General features: G+C 31.9%; 1 protein-coding gene across 1 annotated transcript in view; it reads right to left on the bottom strand.

The window, feature by feature from the left end:
- Positions 1-17,683, bottom strand: part of trappc9 (trafficking protein particle complex subunit 9) — an 83,527-nt gene that overhangs the window by 38,036 nt on the left and 27,808 nt on the right. Inside the window, exon 9 of the mRNA XM_073821481.1 lies at positions 16,957-17,100. Within this exon, the coding sequence (XP_073677582.1) occupies positions 16,957-17,100 (144 nt within the window). The remainder of the gene's footprint in view (positions 1-16,956; positions 17,101-17,683) is intronic.

The raw sequence follows: 17,683 nt of genomic DNA, 5'->3' as shown, positions 1-17,683 counted from the left end.
ATATACAAGTAAAAATGAGTATTAATTAATAATTAAATACATTGTCTAAAAATAAATAAACATTAATTAGAAATAGAAATAAATAAATAAATAAATGTTCTTACAATCTATTTTTACTTTCATAATATATTTACAAGTAAAAGCTATTAATGTTTTTTTTTCAATGGCTGATATGCATAATTATAAATATATTTATACATTATAATAAATATATATTACACATATCAACCTATATATTTTATATATAAAACAAAAAATACATATATTGCAAGGAAATATATAAACACTATATTGTATTGAAATAAATACTATTTGTAAATAAATAAATACATAAATGTTCTCACAACCTATTTTACTTCCATAATATATACAAGTAAAAATGGGTTTTTAAACAGCTGATATGCATAGTTACAAATATATTTTTACATATCAACCTGTATATTTTATAGAAAATATATACTACATACATTGTATGGAAACAAATCAATAATACATTGTTTGTAAATAAATGAATAAAGTATTATATGGAAATAAATAAGTATATATTACAAATAAATAAATACATAAATAAATATAAAACTGCACTCACAACCTATTTTACTTTCCATAATATATTTACAAGTAAAAAGGGTATTATTGGGTTTTTCAATGGCTGTTAATTTGACGAACAGATTAAAGTCAAAAATCATGTTTGTTTTTTTTATTCTGCATTTCAAGTAATAATCAAACAGCAGTGGGGTTGTTTTGATTAAATAATAATAACTCAAAAATACTGCTAACTAACACAATAAAACACACTAAAACATAATAACACAATAAAAAAGGTGATTTATGAAAATTAATAAAAATGTTTATCTGTTTTTGCAAATGAACTCATCATATATACTACACATATTGCAAATGAATAAATAAAGAATAAAAAAATCTATATATTAAATAGAAATAATTAAATAATATAAATACATTTCACACACAAGGTCATAAAAAGAGAAAACATTGTACAAAATATTTAAATTAATTTAAAAAATAACCTCAGAAGTCCCTGTTTTTGCTTTCTGAAAGAACAACGATTTCTTCCCTCTGGAAAATTTTAACTAAAGCATTTCTGATGGGTCAGGACAAGAAAAAAAAGAGAAAGTGTGTAATGCGAAAATGTCACAGACTCAACAAAAACTCTAAAAACATGAGTGAGGGGGTAAAAAGCCTGCAGCTGTCGGAAGAGATGAACTCGAGTGCTCAGGTTGATGCGAGGACTGCTGACGGGATATAAGCAGAGATGACTGTCACATAAATTATGAATAATGTATAAGCAGGGCGCTAAAGTCCACTGCAATGAAATTACCGACTACAGACGAGCAACTAAACCCAACAAACATGCAACATGCTGACAAATGCGTCACACTTCCCAATCGGAGGCAACAAAATGTAGAGCCACCAAAGCTGGGAGGAGACGGCAAACTGACAACTGACTCAGAAAATTGCTGTTTACAGCAGTTCAGTGAGGAGGAATAGATTGGACGTTACTATGGTCCATCGCAATGGTCCGCAGAACGTCGTCTGCATCTTTAGGATGTGAGAGGGAGGGGTTGTTGCTATGGGAAACATCAACATCCAGGAATGTGAGGAAAAGGCCAGTGAGGAAAAAGCGAACAAGATGTTCTGATGAGGGTTTATGTCTCATTTCATAGCGTCTTGTTATAAAAAAAAAAGTGTTCAAACTGAACGTAATTGCATGCCGTCTGATCAGGGTATAATTACTGGCTTCACACGGCCTCTGAAGAGATGACACGTGGGTCACTAACTTGATATACGGCATTTTTTCGAGTCAACTATCAAATGAAAGGGTTCAGCCCATGAGGGAGAGACTTTGGATGACAGAACACAGGGAAATAGAAATGACACATGTATAATCATATGCATATACACCATTATATAATATATCTCTTGAAATAACATAAAAAACAAACTCTATAATCGTTTTAAATGGGTGGTTATTTATATAGTCAGTGTTGTTATCAGTAACTAAATATATATATATATATATATATATATATATATATATATATATATATATACATACATACATACACACATACACATACATACATACATACATACACACACACACATATATATATACACATATATAAGAACATTTTTGGTAATTAAAAATTTAAATTAAATTAAATTAAATTAAATAAAAAGTTATAATAAAGCTGATATAATTAAAATAAAGCTGAGAAATAAAATGTAGCTGAAAATTACAATAAAATGTAGCTGAAAATTACAATAAAAATAAAAATGAAAATAAAGTAAAGCTACAAATAAATATTTACAAAAGTACATTGTCACTAAATGTAAAACAAAACAAAAAAAATTACATGAAACGTGAAAATACAAAAAAACGAAATAATGCTAAATATTAAATGTTATAAAATACTAAATACAAAAAAAACCCACTAATAACAGCTCCAAATAAATAAATAAATATTTTAAAAGCTGAACTGAAGCTAACAAATAAAAATAGAAATAGAAATAAAAATAAATACATTTAAAATAAAAATGGTAAAAATAAAACAAAATCTAAAATAAAACAATTATAAATAATTATAAATGCTATAAAAATACTAAATACAAAAATAACACTGATAACAGCTCCAAACAAATAAATAAATATTTAAAAAGCTGAACCGAAGCTGACAAATGAAATAAAATGTAAATAAAAATAAATACGGTAAAAATAAAAATAAATTGAAAATAAAACAATTCTAAATATTAATAAATGCTATAAAAATATAACAATACTAAATACAAAGAAAAAACACTGAAAACAGCTCTAAATAAATACTTTTCATTTTAAAAAGCTGAACTAATGATGACACATAAAACAAAACTAAATTAAAATACAATAAAATGCTTAAATAAAGATGAAAATTGAAATAAAACAAAATTATTAGATAAAAAAATTAAATAGTCAGTCACCAAGACAACATTAAGTTTAAGTACTACAATTATTAAATCTAAAATAAAAATGAAAGCTACAAATAAATATTCAAAAACAATGCTAATAAAAATGACAAGTGTACATAAAGAACAAATCACAAAAATGTACAAAAATTTAAATGAAAAGTTAAAAAAAAATCCAAATATTAATAAATGCTATAAAAATACTAAATACCAAAATAATACTGATAACGGCTCCAAATTAATTACTCAATTCAATTCAATTCATATTGCTTTATTGGCATGACATACTTGGATACATATTGCCAAAGCAATTGCCAAATTAATTACTCACTCACTTAATTAATTAATTAATTAAATAAATTAAAATTAAAATTAAAATAAAGCTGAGAAATAAATTTTAATTTTAAAAAGCTAAATTTTAATAAAACTGAAAATAAAACTAAAAATAGACATACAATAAATAAAGCTGAAAATTACAACTAATAAAACAAAAATGAAAATAAAGTAAAGTTACAAATAAATATTTACAAAAGTACATTGTCATAAAACGTAAAAAAGAAATTACATTAAACGTGAAGATAAAAAAACTAAATAATACTAAATATTAAATGTTCTAAACATAAAATTTATCAATTAATTAATTAAATTTTAAAAAGCTTTAGCAAAATAATGTACTAACAAAATTAATTCTAAATATTTAATATTTACTATAATTAATAAATGCTATCAAAATATAAAAATATTAAATACCAAAATGACTGATAATAAATAAATAAATACATACAATTTAAAAAAATAATTCAATTAAAAAAAAAAATGAAAAATTAAAACAAAACTAAATTATTAGCTAAAGTGAATTACAATGACAATGATAAAAAACAAAATAGAAATAAATTAAAGCTAGATATAAATATTTAAAAACAATGACAATAAAAATGACAAAAGTACATAAAAAACAACAAAAAGATTTAAATGAAAAGTCAAAATGCAGAAATAAAACGATTCTAAATATTAATCAATGCTATAAAAATATTAAAATGCTAAATACCAAAAAACACTGATCACTGCTCTAAATAAACAAACAAATAATAGATTTAATTAAATATTTAAAAAGCTGAACTAAAGCTGACAAATAAAACAAAATAAAAATAAAATACAATAAAATTCAATAAAATGCTGAAATAAAGCGGAAAGATACATATAAATATTTAAAAAAACATTGATAATAAAAATGACAAAAGTTCATTAAAAAAAAATCACAAAAAGCTACTAAAATTTAAATGAAAAGTAAAAAAATCTAAATATTAATAAATGCTATAAAAATAAAAATAAATACTAAATACCAAAATAACACTGATAACAGCTCCACATTAATGAATTAATTAAATTTTAAAAAGCTAAACTAAAGCTGACAAAAAAACTAAATAAAATTAAAATACGAAAAAATGCTGAAATAAAGCTGAAAATTTTAATAAAACAATTATTAGATAAAACGAAATTAAACAGTCAGTCAACAAGGCAACATTAACTTTATGTACTACAATTAAAACAAAAATAAAAATAAATGAATTACTACATTGTTAAGATTATGCAGAATAGTTAGTGCTGATTGTCAAGGTATTGTAATAAAGTAGCTAAGTACAGTAGTTCTGGGCGCATCCCTACATTAAAATTCATTGTATTTTAGTGTATTGTTATTCGGTTCTTAGTGTATTTTGGGTGAGTGCTGGGCATTGCTAAAACTTAAAAAAATGGTTTTTAATACATTGCTATGCAGTTGTTTGCAATCCTAATAGTTATGCCTGGCTTAGCAAAGAGCATTAAATATTCTGAATGCGTTCACCAGGTACATCATCCCTAAAATCCATTTCAAATTGCTTGTCCGTGTTTCTGTCACAAATGTCTCTCTCTCTCTCCCAGTCTCCCCAGAGCCGCGCTTAATATTTCAGGGACAAGGGTGCTTTTAGCAAGAGCCTGAAAGTGAGAAAGAGGTTGTTTAGTGAGGTGTGTGTGTTTATATGTTGGCCATGAGAGAGAGCTAGTGAGTGTGTAGCTTGTGTATGTGTGTTCGCAAGGGTTATAAGGGTTGCGAGTGTGTTTGTTTAAAGCTGTATGAGAGTGAGATTAGCTCAGGGCCACAGAGACCAGAGGGGCCACTGTTTTTATTCAGTCCAAAGAGTCTGAACACACTTCCATTCACATAAATACACAAACTTTAGGTCCATGTACCTGACTGCATGAGTGAATGTCACAGAACATTTCCAATATTATATTTATACATTTTATTTTTTACATTTTATAAATGTTTAATTTTACCTGTTTCATTTTTATCTCTATAAGAAAATAAAGTATATTTATTTTATTTTATATTTTCAAATAAAATAGCTGTTAAATTAAAAGGCTGAAATTTAAAATAAAACACAATTGTTAAGATTAAAAATAAACAGTCACCAAGGTAACAATAAGTTTAAGTACAAAAATTATTAAAACATAAAAAATAAATAAACACAGATAAATTAAAGCTACATATAAAATATTTAAAAACAATAATAATAATAATAATGAAATAAAAATTATATATTATAGTTATACATTTATTTCTTTAATTGTATACATTTTTATTTATACAAATATATACTTTACTTTACTTTACTCTACTCTACTCGGGACACAACTGACTCTAAAATCAAAAGAAAAAAATAAGATATATAAGATATATTATATTTACATAAATAAAATAACAGGTACTCTTAGAATGATTTTCACTTGCACTGTGAAAAATAATAAAATAATATAAAACATAATAATATAACAATAATTATAAATATTAATAAATGCTAAAAAACTTTTATATAAAAACTAAATAATACTAATTAAATTACATTTTATAGTTATACGAAAATAGATTTTATTTTATTTCACTTTACTTTACCAAAAAACAATAAAATAAAACAAAATAAAGAGACAGTTAAGTTTTCCCCAATTACCATAATACATAAATGTAAAAAATTTAATAAATAAATAAAAATCACAATAAATGTTTCATATTCTTTAAAATAGTAATGTAATGTTTTTATAATCACACATTAATTATTTTATCATTAAAAATTACAGATTGTTTTGGATATAAAACATTTTAATGGTCCTAAAACCTGCCTTTAAAAAAAAATATCAAAAATCAAAATAACAAATGTTAAACAATGATAATAAAATAAAAATGACAAAAGAAAATCACAAAACATACCAAAATTGAAATTAAAAGTGAAAATATAAAAAAAACAATTCCTCTAAAATAAAAAAAATCTAAATTAAAAAATGTAAAACAATGATAATGAAACAAAAATGACAAAAGTAAAAAAATTACAGACATAAATAAATAAATAAATGAATAAATCACAAAACGTACTAAAATTTAAATTAAAAATGAAAATATAAAAACAAAATTCTAAATATTAATAAATGCTAATAAATATTACATTATTACATATTACATTTATTTTTTATTTTATAAATTTAACATTTTACACATTTCTATAAGACATTTTATTTAAAAAAATATTTTAAAAAATAATAATTATTATTATTAATATTATATTTTGCAAAAATAAAATGTCCTCTTAGAATATTTTTTACTTGCATTGTAAAAAATAAAATAAAATATAATAAAAAAAATTAAAATTGTACAATTTGTATACACATTATTTAATTCATCATTAAAATTACAGATTGTTTTAGATATAACATTTTAATGGTCCTAAAATCAGCCTTTAACATAAAATAAAAATAAATAAATAAATCTAATCTCTATAATCAAGCCACATTTATTTTTAAAGTACTTTTCACAGTACACCCTGTCTCAAAGCAGAAAATCACAATGAACGTTTATAATATCCATCTTCAAGCCTTACGCTTGCTTTTTTCAGATTACAGCTGGGCAATTCATACAATTTAAATTTACAGACATGTCTCATATAGCACAGAGAGTTTCCTGCAGATGAAGCCTCGCCAGGTCATTTAGACACATCCATTCACAAAATGTGCTACTAACTTCTAAATAAAACTAAATTAACACCACAGACATCAGAGCAGAGCTGAAAATGAATCTCTGTGTTGCAATTTACACCTTTCATCCGGTGAGAATTTCTCAAGAGCGTTCGCCAGCTCTCTAAATGAAGCGCTTTATTTGGCATTCTTGATTTGTCTTCAAAAACGTCTGCAAAAATAGCAGCCGAACACATACCTCAAATAGCTTATTTCACACTGCTCCGTGCAGACAACACAACCCCTGCTGACATGTGAGCTCTGGCAAATGAAACTCGACAAAATACTAATTAGCCGACAACATCACTTTCTTTTTCTCACCGTCTCTCTCAGTCTGTTCTGCTATGCGCTTTCAGTCTCTTACCCATCTTTTGTGTCAACTTTTAAAATGTTGTACAGCGAGGTAAGGGACAGCTTGTTCTTAAAAACAACATGAAACTGCATTTGCAACATATTTAACTAAGGGCACATATTTCTGACTCAAAACAAATACTCAGGAGAGGAATAATGTAGCACAGGACTTATCGACTGGAATTTGATTGGATCGTGAAGACAGGCTTGACATTTTTCTTGTCCCCTGCACTCACTTGGTTACATGAGCAGAAAAGTCCATTAAAGACTAAAAACAAACACTCTTCTTTAGAATAACATATCCTGCTGTTTTATTCACAATAACAGAGTCCTTTATTAAGAAACCCACTCGTAATCCAATTTGCTTGACCAACGTATTTCGTCTTTCTCTGGTTCTTCTGCTATGGTAGACTCTTTCCACTTATATGAAACTTCATAGGCTCTTTTGTTCACCAAGGCTGTCTCTATTTGATCCTAATTGATCACAGTAAAACTGTAATATTATAGAATATTATTGCAATTTACAATAACTGTTTTCTGTTTTAATGTTTCTGTTTTAAAATGTAAATGTAATTTATTCCTGCTGAATTTTCAGCATCATAACTGCAGTCTTCAGTGTCACATGATCCTTCACAAATCATTTTAATATGCTGATTTGCTGCTCAAGAAACATTTATTATTATTAACAATGTTGAAAACAGTTGTGCTGCTTAAAATTAAGAAAAAAGTAATACGTTGTTGTTGCAGGATTCTGTAATGACTATAAGGTTTCAAAGAACAGCATTTGAAATAGATTTTTTGTATAGGCCCACAACATTAAAGACCCAGCAGTATTTTTAACCGTGGGCATGGGGTACTTTTTTATCCCTGTCTGCACCAAAACTATCTGGAGGGTTGGCTGACAAAAAGCTCATTTTTAGTTTCATCTGACCATAGAAGCCAGTCCTGTTTGAAGTTCCAATCATGTCTGACAAGTGAATATTCTGCAGTTTGTTTTTGGGTTCTTGAAACCCTCTGGATGTAGGGGCTGTTTGATCATTTTATTTTAGGCTTTCTGGCCCCAAGACTCAACAATTCTCTGCAATTCTCCAACTGTGATCCTTGGAGAGTCTTTGGCCACTCAAACTCTCCTCCTTATCGTGCATTAGGATGATATAGACACGCGTCCTCTTCTAGGCAGATTTGTAACATCTTTAGTTGATTGGAACTTCTTAATTATTGTCCTGATGGTGGGAATGGGGATTTTCAATGCTTTAGCTCTTTTCTTACAGCCACTTTCTATTTTGCGAAGCTCAACAAACTTGTTCTGCACATTAGAACTACATTCTTTGGTTTTACTTCTTGTGATGGATGATTAAGTGAATTTGGCTTTTGTGTTCCTCATATTTTTTAATAAAAATTAATATTAATGGGAATATACTTTAGAGATATTTTACTTAGACAAATTTTAAGGGGTGCCCGTAATTGTGGCCAATGTGAACTAGAGAAAAACATTTATTTTATAATGAGATAACGAGATATGAGATTCCATCGTTTTACGTCAATGAAAGGTTAGAATCTTGTGAATTTTTCGAATGAAAGATCTAAAGGATAAACGATGCAGATGTATTTTCACAGTCACCTTTGCTCATATTTACTAAGGGTGCCAATATTAGTGGAGGACACTGTGTATATATATATATATATATATATATATATATAATTTCATTTATTTTTATATCATTTATCAAATTGTGAAACTCGTGTATTAAATAAATTCAGTGCACAGTGCAGAAGTGGTTTAAGTCTTTGGTTCTTTTAATTGTGAAGATTTGGCTCACATTTAACAAAAAATCTCAATAAATTAGAATATGGTGACATGCCAATCACAAAGGCTGCAAAGGTTTCACAATCACTAGGCTACACAATCACAGGGAAGACTGCTGATCTGACAGTTGTCTAGATAGAAGACAATCATTGACACCCTTCACAAGGAGGGTAAGCCACAAACATTCATTGCCAAAGAAGTTGGCTGTTCACAGAGTGCTGTAACCAAGCATGTTAACAGAAAGTTGAGTAGAAGGAAAAAGTGTGGAAGAAAAAGATGCACAACCAACCAAGAGAACCGCAGCCTTGAGAGGCTTGTCAAGCAAAATCGATTCAAGAATTTGGGTGAACTTCACAAGGAATGAGCTGAGGCTGGGGTCAAGGCATCAAGAGCCACCACACACAGACATGTCAAGGAATTTGGCTACAGTTGTCGTATTCCTCTTGTTAAGCCACTCCTGAACCAGAGACAACATCAGAGGTGTCTTACCTGGGCTAAGGAGAAGAAGAAATGGACTGTTGCCCAGTGGTCCAACGTCTTCTTTTTCAGATGAGAGCAAGTTTTGTATTTCATTTGGAAACCAAGGTCCTAGACTCTCGAGGAAAGGTGGAGAAGCTCATAGCCCAAGTTGCTTGAAGTCCAGTGTTAAGTTTCCACAGTCTGTAATGATTTGGGGTGCAATGTCATCTGCTGGTGTTGGTCCACTGTGTTTTTTGTAAACCAAAGTCACTGCACCTGTTTACCAAGAAATTTTAGAGCACTTCATGCTTCTTCCTGCTGACCAGCTTTTTAAAGATGTTGATTTCATTTACCAGCAGGATTTGTCACCACCCCACACTGCCAAAAGCACCAAAAGTTGGTTAAATGACCATGGTGTTGGTGTGCCTGACTGGCCAGCAAACTCACCAGACATGAACCCCATAGAGAATCTAGGGGTATTGTCAAAGAGTTTTGAGAAACAAGAGACCAATAAATGCTGATGAGCTGAAGGCCACTGTCAAAGAAAAATGGGCTTCCATACCAGCTCAGCAGTGCCACAGACTGATCACCTCCATGCCACGCCGAATTGAGGCAGTATTTAAAGCAAAAGAAGCCCCTACCAAGTATTGAGTACATATACAGTGAATTGGTGGGTTTTTGTTAAATGTGAGCCAAATCATCACAAAAATAAAAGAAGATATATAGATTATATATATATAAATAACATCACATGTACATAAGAATTCACAGCCTTTGAATTTGCCATGACACCAAAAATTTAGCTCAGGTGCATCCTGTTTCCACTGATCATTGTTTCTACAACTTGATTTACCTGTGGTAAATTCAGTTGATTAGACATTATTTGGAAAAGCACACCTGTCTATATAAGGTCCCACAGTTAACAGTGCATATGAATACTTTCCAGATGCACTGTTTAACCTCATCTCTCTGTTTCTCTGCCGTTTTCTCTTCTATCTAGATTCTGGAAGCATGTATCTGCCACATCTGCAAATATGTTTCTCCATCTCTTTCCCTTTCTGTCTGCATTAATTACTTCATAACACGAGCATCCACCTGTTATCTGTAGGCAGAGCAATTGTTCACTACAAAGCTCAGCCTTGAATTAAACATCCCCATCTTTTCTTCTAATATCATTCTGTCAGGACTTGAAAAAGACGGTACCCCCTCATGTGCTAATTTAAAAGAAACCCTCCGAATCTCCTGCTCTGTTATCCCGTCAAGAGTCCAGATTGACACTGATCAATGTCAAGCAGATGCATTTAAATCGGACGCCTCCATTCTGTAAAGTGCCTTTGTGTTGAGGGCGTTTCTAACAACTGCTGCTAACAGGAAATCATTAGTCATTATACAGTAGAGTATAACGGGGCGGACTGCGATCTGACTGTACGGTCTGTTCTTTTGCATTCGCACAGATGCTTTCAGCGATAAAATCAAGAGAAGCGGCAGGAGGCAGACTGAAACTGTCGCTCCTCACTTCAGCTCTCAGATGGCACACAGTTTTAATTCAGGTGGACTGAGCAGCTCTCCTCAATCAAAGATCAATCATGTCAACAGCGGGATGCGGACTGCAATTCAAATGAACACGGGGGAACTTCTGCAAAGACAACACTGTGATAGTGATGTCCAATTTAAGAACAAATTGCTATTCTAAAGTAACCTGGAAATCCAGAGGTCTCGCGAGAGCACAATTTGAATTGTCTCTGCAAGACACTCTGGCATCGAGCAATGATGCAGGTTACTGCATTACGTAAGCAGTTGTGAGAAACAATCAAATCGGTGTATCTGATGTAGGCGGGACAGAGGCGAGCTAAACTGATGACGACAGCGCTGCGACGTCCGAATCATATAGTAAACTTTGAAAGATCGCTGTTGCTACAGATGAACACCAGTTGTTTGAAACGGCTTTGGCCGCTATAATGAACGAGTTAGACTTGGCTTTTCATATAAAAGAGGAACAGAAAACCGAAAACTCGAACCGTTCCTTTGCAAGAAGGACGTTTATGCGGTTTTGCTGACTGGATACAGCAAGAGTTTAATCTATCAGTTCACGAGTTCACGCTTACATATAATTAGCCGGAGAATAGTAGTGCATGTTTGGCGTGCTGTCCGGTGAAGGGCTCCGAGCTCGGGAGTGGCCCGAACCCAGAGTACCCCCCAATAGGAGTAGTGAGAACTCGGAGTGATGAGATGGGGTGGTGGAGGGTTACTAATAAACCATCGAGTGAATTGAGGTGAGTCAGCTGTATTTAAACCTATAGCGCTGATTGACTTGAGTGGGCTCCTCTTGTGATGCTAAGTATCTGACGCGCTTCTCCCGAACTTTGTTAATGAAACATCATTTAGCTCTGCTGGTAGCTAAGCGTGTATTGTTGTGATTGGTCGTGGCGTTATCCAATTGTGTGCAGTGAGAGTTTCAAATGCATGCTTGGTGCCACCCCTCGAGTTAGGCAGTTTTTATTGCTCGATCCCAGACCCTTAATCTTAATAGATTAGGGTCTGGATTTTTCCAGGCTAATTCTAAAGCAGTTCTTATGAATAATTTGGTTGAGCTGTAAACCAGAGTGGTATTTCTAAAGCCTCTGGACTTGCAGTAACAATATGTTGGCATTTCCAACTACTTGAACAAACTGAGAAAAGTTCAACTTTAAGCAAATGCAAAGCAACTACCAATGGGAGTGTAGAGGTCATGTGATCAGTGTTGTGAAAATCAGAGCAACAAAGACTTATCTGGCTGTTTATGTAAACATAAGAGCTACGTAGCTTATAACAAAGACTGTATGCAATTGTTTATTTTCCTTTATTTTTAACATTACTTAGAACGATAAACAACTTTGCGACATCTAGGACAACATAAAAATGCAGTATTGTGGAAACTAGACCTAAATTAAATAGGAGTGAGTGGGGAAAAATAGACCTATAATGCCCCTTTTTACAATACAGTATGTAATATAAGTCTCGGGTGTCCCCAGAATGTGTCTGAAGTTTCAGCTCAAAATCGCCACAGATCAATTATTATATAATTTTGAAAATGCCTATTTTGAGTGGAAGCAGAAACACGCTGTTTTCATGCATGCCACTATAAATGCAAATGAGCTGCTACTCCCCGCCCCCTTTTTCCAGAATAGGGCTGTGCCTTTAAAGCTCGTACCTCTGATACTCTGACAAAAAGAGTTTGGTTTTGATTATCACGTCTAATTGCGCTGAAATCATGTGTTTTAAACCCTGTTTGTTCAAACTTCTGATATAGCATATTAAACTAAGTTCTCTTTCATGTCTTACTGCGCTTAAACTGTCAAATACACACATGTTAAAAACACACAGGAGTTACAAAAACAGTTGGTTATGTCTATGAAGGCAAACAGCTGGGAAAGAAATTGCATATTTATTTCAGATCTGTATGGCAGCAGCATAATAAAGTAAATAAATACATCCACTGCTCTCTTTTCTCCTCCGAGGCTGGTACTTTAAATAGTGTTCTGTGCTCGTCTGTGCAGTCAACGACAAAACAGTTAGCATGCTTTGCTTGAGCTTTTCCCATGGCGTTAGAACTGGTACACCATTGTCGCTTGCGAAAACAAAATGATGACGCTTTGGATGGAAACGTGCAGATTAAGAGGCGGTAATATTATAATAAAACCCCCTTTCTACGTCAAGGGGAGAGCGAAATCTGAGCAGCTCCTTTTTTCACATGCTTACAGAGAAAGGCTTACTAAAACAGTTACTGGGTTGTCATTTTTTACATTTTCTGGGTTAGTAGACACACTGGGGACCTGATTATAGCACTTTAACACAAAAAAAGTCAGATTTTCATGATATGTCACCTTTAATATTATACATTTAGTCTAGAGTCAAAGTCCAATCCTATGGGAACGAAAAAGCAGAATGAAACTCGAAAGCAAGCAGGTACAGAATGGTAAAATGAGTCTCGTTGAGAGGAACTGGCTGGAATTGGCATTTCTCTCAGCCTGTATTTTTACTAAATAAAATGCCATAATGAAACACCTGTGTTCACACATACAGTTGAGGTGAAAAGCTTACATCTTACAAGCTTACTTTCAGAATCTGCAAATTTTTAATTATTTTACCAAAATAAGAGGGATCATACAAAATGCACTGAATGAATTAGATATTTCACATAAAATACATTTATATATAGGCCACAAGAGAAAATAATATTATACAACTGACCCAGTTCAAAAGTACAAACACTTGATTCTTAATAGTGTGTTGTTACCTGAATGATCCACAGCTCTTTTTGTGTGTGTGTGTGTGTGTGTGTGTAATGATAGTTGTTCATGAGTCCCTTGTTTGTCCTGAACAGTTGAACAGCCTGCTGTTCTTCAGAAAAATCCTTCAGGTCTTCTCATTTAGTACTGCCCTTCAGAGGCTACAGAAGATAGCTGCATGTTTCCCAGAAGACAAAAGAAGTTAAATTTACCCTGATCTTCAAATTCAAAAAGTTTTCACCCCCGGCTCTTAATGTGTGCTTTTTCCTTCTGGAGCATCAGTAAGCGTTTGAACCTTCTGTAATAGTTGCATATGAGTCCCTCGGTTGTCCTCAGTGTGAAAAGATGGATCTCAAAATCATACAGTCATTGTTGGAAAGGGTTCAAATACACAAAAATGTTAAAAAAACAAAGAATCTGTGGGACCTGAAGGATTTTTCTGAACAAACAAGACTCATGAAACAATATCACACACAGTATTAAGAATCAAGTGTATGTAAACTTTTGAATAGAGGCATTTTTATAAATTCAACTATTATTTTCTCTTGTGGACTATATGTGACATTTTGTATGATCCCTCTTATTTTAATAAAATAATTAACATTTTGCAGATTCTGCAAGGTGTATGTAAACATATGACTTCAACTATATAAGATATATTTTACATGTTTGTCAAACATGTGATTGCCACATGAAGCATTCATGCTCCTGTTTAAACTCCAAAAGGAGGCCTGAAATTGCATTTAAACGCCTGAAAATAGATCACATTGCTCGTTAGATAAAATAAGAGTGATTCGTTTGGCTCTCAGAGGAGAGAGGAGTGCAGAAATGGGTTTTATCAGAACATAGGGAGCCATTGTTACTCTGACACTGTGTTGAAAACAGCGTTCGACCAATCCCTGAGCTCAGCCGAGGGAACTCTGGATTTGTTCTGTCTGGTAGGAAATGATAAGCTTGACAGAGCTCAATACCCAAGAGCTGCAGGCCCGACTGCATGTGTGGTTTGTGTGTGGTGTGTGTATGTGAGGCAGACAGGATTACAGCACACCTCTGTGGGGACAGGACGCTGTGAAGTGGACCATGGCTGAGCAACAAAAAAACAACATCAATCTCTTTTCAAAGACATGGAGGCTTTCAGGAAAATCCAGGTAACACGGCACACAGAGCCACATGCAAACACAAATAACCATATACATCCTTAACAAATGATAGGGACTAAAAGTAGTTAAGTAAGTTCATGTCTAGCTTTTCTTTTAAACACTGTGGGACAAAATGCAAAAATTACTAAATAAAGATTTATACAAATTATTTGAACTCTATACAGTTCCTAAAACAGTATACATCTTCATTGTTTTAATATTTTAAATATAAACTGTTTTTATTTTTATTAGTTAAAAAAAATATTGTTATTAATATTAGTTTATTTAATTATAAATAATTCATATAAATTATCACCAATTAATATAATTAAAACAGATTATATTAGAATATAAAAGATAATTTGTAATTATAACTTATTTCACTATATTATGAGTGTGGTCTATTTAAACATATGTGAACCTGGACCACAAAACCAGTCAAAATTATTAATGTTAATAACCCTAATGCCAAAAATCATTAGAATATTAAGTAAAGATCCATGTTCCATGAAGATATTTTGTAAATTTCCTACCATAAATATATCAAAACTTAATTTTTGATTAGTAATTTTTGATTAGTAGATAAATTCATTGCTAAGAACTTAATTTGGACAACTAAAGGCGATTTTCTCAATATTTAGTTTGTTTTGCACCCTTAGATTCCAGATATTCAAATAGTTGTATCTCGGCCAAATATTGCCCTATCCTAAGAAACCATACATGAATGGAAAGTTTAAAAGTTTATTTATTTAGCTTTCAGATGATGTATAAATCTCAATGTAAAAAAAAAAATGACCCTAATGACTGGTTTTGTGGTCCAGGGTCACATATTACCATTTTAAAGCAGTTGCACATTTTGTTAGCGACTCTATTAGCCGGTTATTTTTTCAAAGGAGTAAGCTGAGTGTAATTTAAATTCTTTACTTTGAATACCTTAGTGAATTGCACTTTTTAAAAGTCGCTTCCACAACCCTGTATTCCAAACTCACACACAGGCTTCTAAAGAAATAGAGAACATAAGTCATTGTGCAAAAAAAGAGATGCCCCTCAAAAAAAAAACTGAAAGTATAATATGCCGATTCCATAAAATACAGGCCGGAAAATACAATAACAAGTCCTCATGTAGAATCAATCTACATAAAAGCACTCTAGTCAACATTTTATCCTCACTGTCTTTTTCTTTTCAACTATTGTCTTTTAGATGAGTACCGTCTGTCTGTCTGTCTGAATCACTCTGGATACATGATGGGTGTCTAAATGAGCTGACAGCTACTTCTACCTACTACGAGTGTTTGTTCTTGCTTGTTTGAGCATTTGTTATTGATATGTTTGAGGGCTACTTTTCTAAAATCCCGATATTTAGTAAAACTGATTTAGGAATAGTTTACCCAAAGATGAATCAATCAACCTCAGATCATCCAAAATGTAAATGAGTTCGTTTCTGCATCACAACATATTTGGGGAAATTTAGAATTGCATCATTTGCTCACTTGCTCACCAATGGATCCACTGCGGTGAATGAGTGCCGTCAGAATAATAGTCCAAAGAGCTGATAAAAAAAACCACAAGTAATCCACATGACACCAGTCTATCAATTAATATCTTATGAAGTGACAAGCTGCATGTGCATGTTCAACATACCAGTTCATAATCTCCATAATCCACACTACTTTATAGTGAAAAAGTCCATCTCCTGTAGCAACAAATTGAAGTTAAAACATCTTGATGTATGTGTTTGTTACACAAACACAGCTTTTTACTTCACAAGATGTTAACCGATGGACTGGAGTGTTGTGGATTACTGTGATGTTTTTATCATCTGTTTGGACTCTTATTCTGACGGCACCTATTCACTGTAGAGGATGGTCTTTGAAACCAAATATGTGAAGTTTGAGGGCATTTATGCATGTGCCCCATATCTTACCCTGATCAGAGAGGAAGTCCAGCATGGTCTGTAGTAGAAAAGAAAGATGTCTGACAGACAGTCCTGGGTTCCCCATTCGACGAGATGCATAAACCAGCTCATGAAGCAACCGTAACTGTACTGCCGCCCACCCACGATGGGTCCCTACAAACAGAGAGGAGGAGAAAACAATTAAACACACACAAAACAACACTTTTGATGGATTTACATCATATGAGCCTTTGTTTCTCCACCTTCAGACTGTATTCTGGGCTTTTTTTCAGAATATTCTTTCGTCTTGCTGCATGTTTTTTCTTTGTTACCCTCCTGATGTTCATGGTAAAGGAGAAGTTCACTTCCAGAACAAAAAAAATACTTAAAAGTTACTCACCGCTTTGTCATCCACGATGTTCATGTCTTTCTTTCTTTAGTCAAAAAGAAATTATGTTTTTAGAGGAAAACATTTCAGGATTTTTCTCAATTAAAATGGACTTCTATGGTCCCCCCAAGTTGGAACTTCCAAAATGCAGTTTAAATGCAGCTTCAAAGGGCTCTAATAAAGAGATAAAGAGTCTAATCTAGCAAAATGATGAGTTATTCTCTAAATAAATTGACAATTTATATACTTTTTAACTTTGAATGCTCGTCTTGTCTAGCTCTGCGTTTACTCTGTGTATTCCAGTTCAAGACAGATAGGGTATGTCAAAATCTCTCCTCCAATTTCTAACACCCCTTAAAAAGCGTTTGA

The sequence above is a fragment of the Garra rufa genome, chromosome 17 (assembly GCF_049309525.1).
Source record: "Garra rufa chromosome 17, GarRuf1.0, whole genome shotgun sequence".
In the NCBI taxonomy this organism is placed as follows: Eukaryota; Metazoa; Chordata; class Actinopteri; order Cypriniformes; family Cyprinidae; genus Garra; species Garra rufa.
The sequence above is the reverse complement of the archived record's forward strand: the minus strand, read 5'-3'. Positions and strand labels throughout refer to the sequence as shown.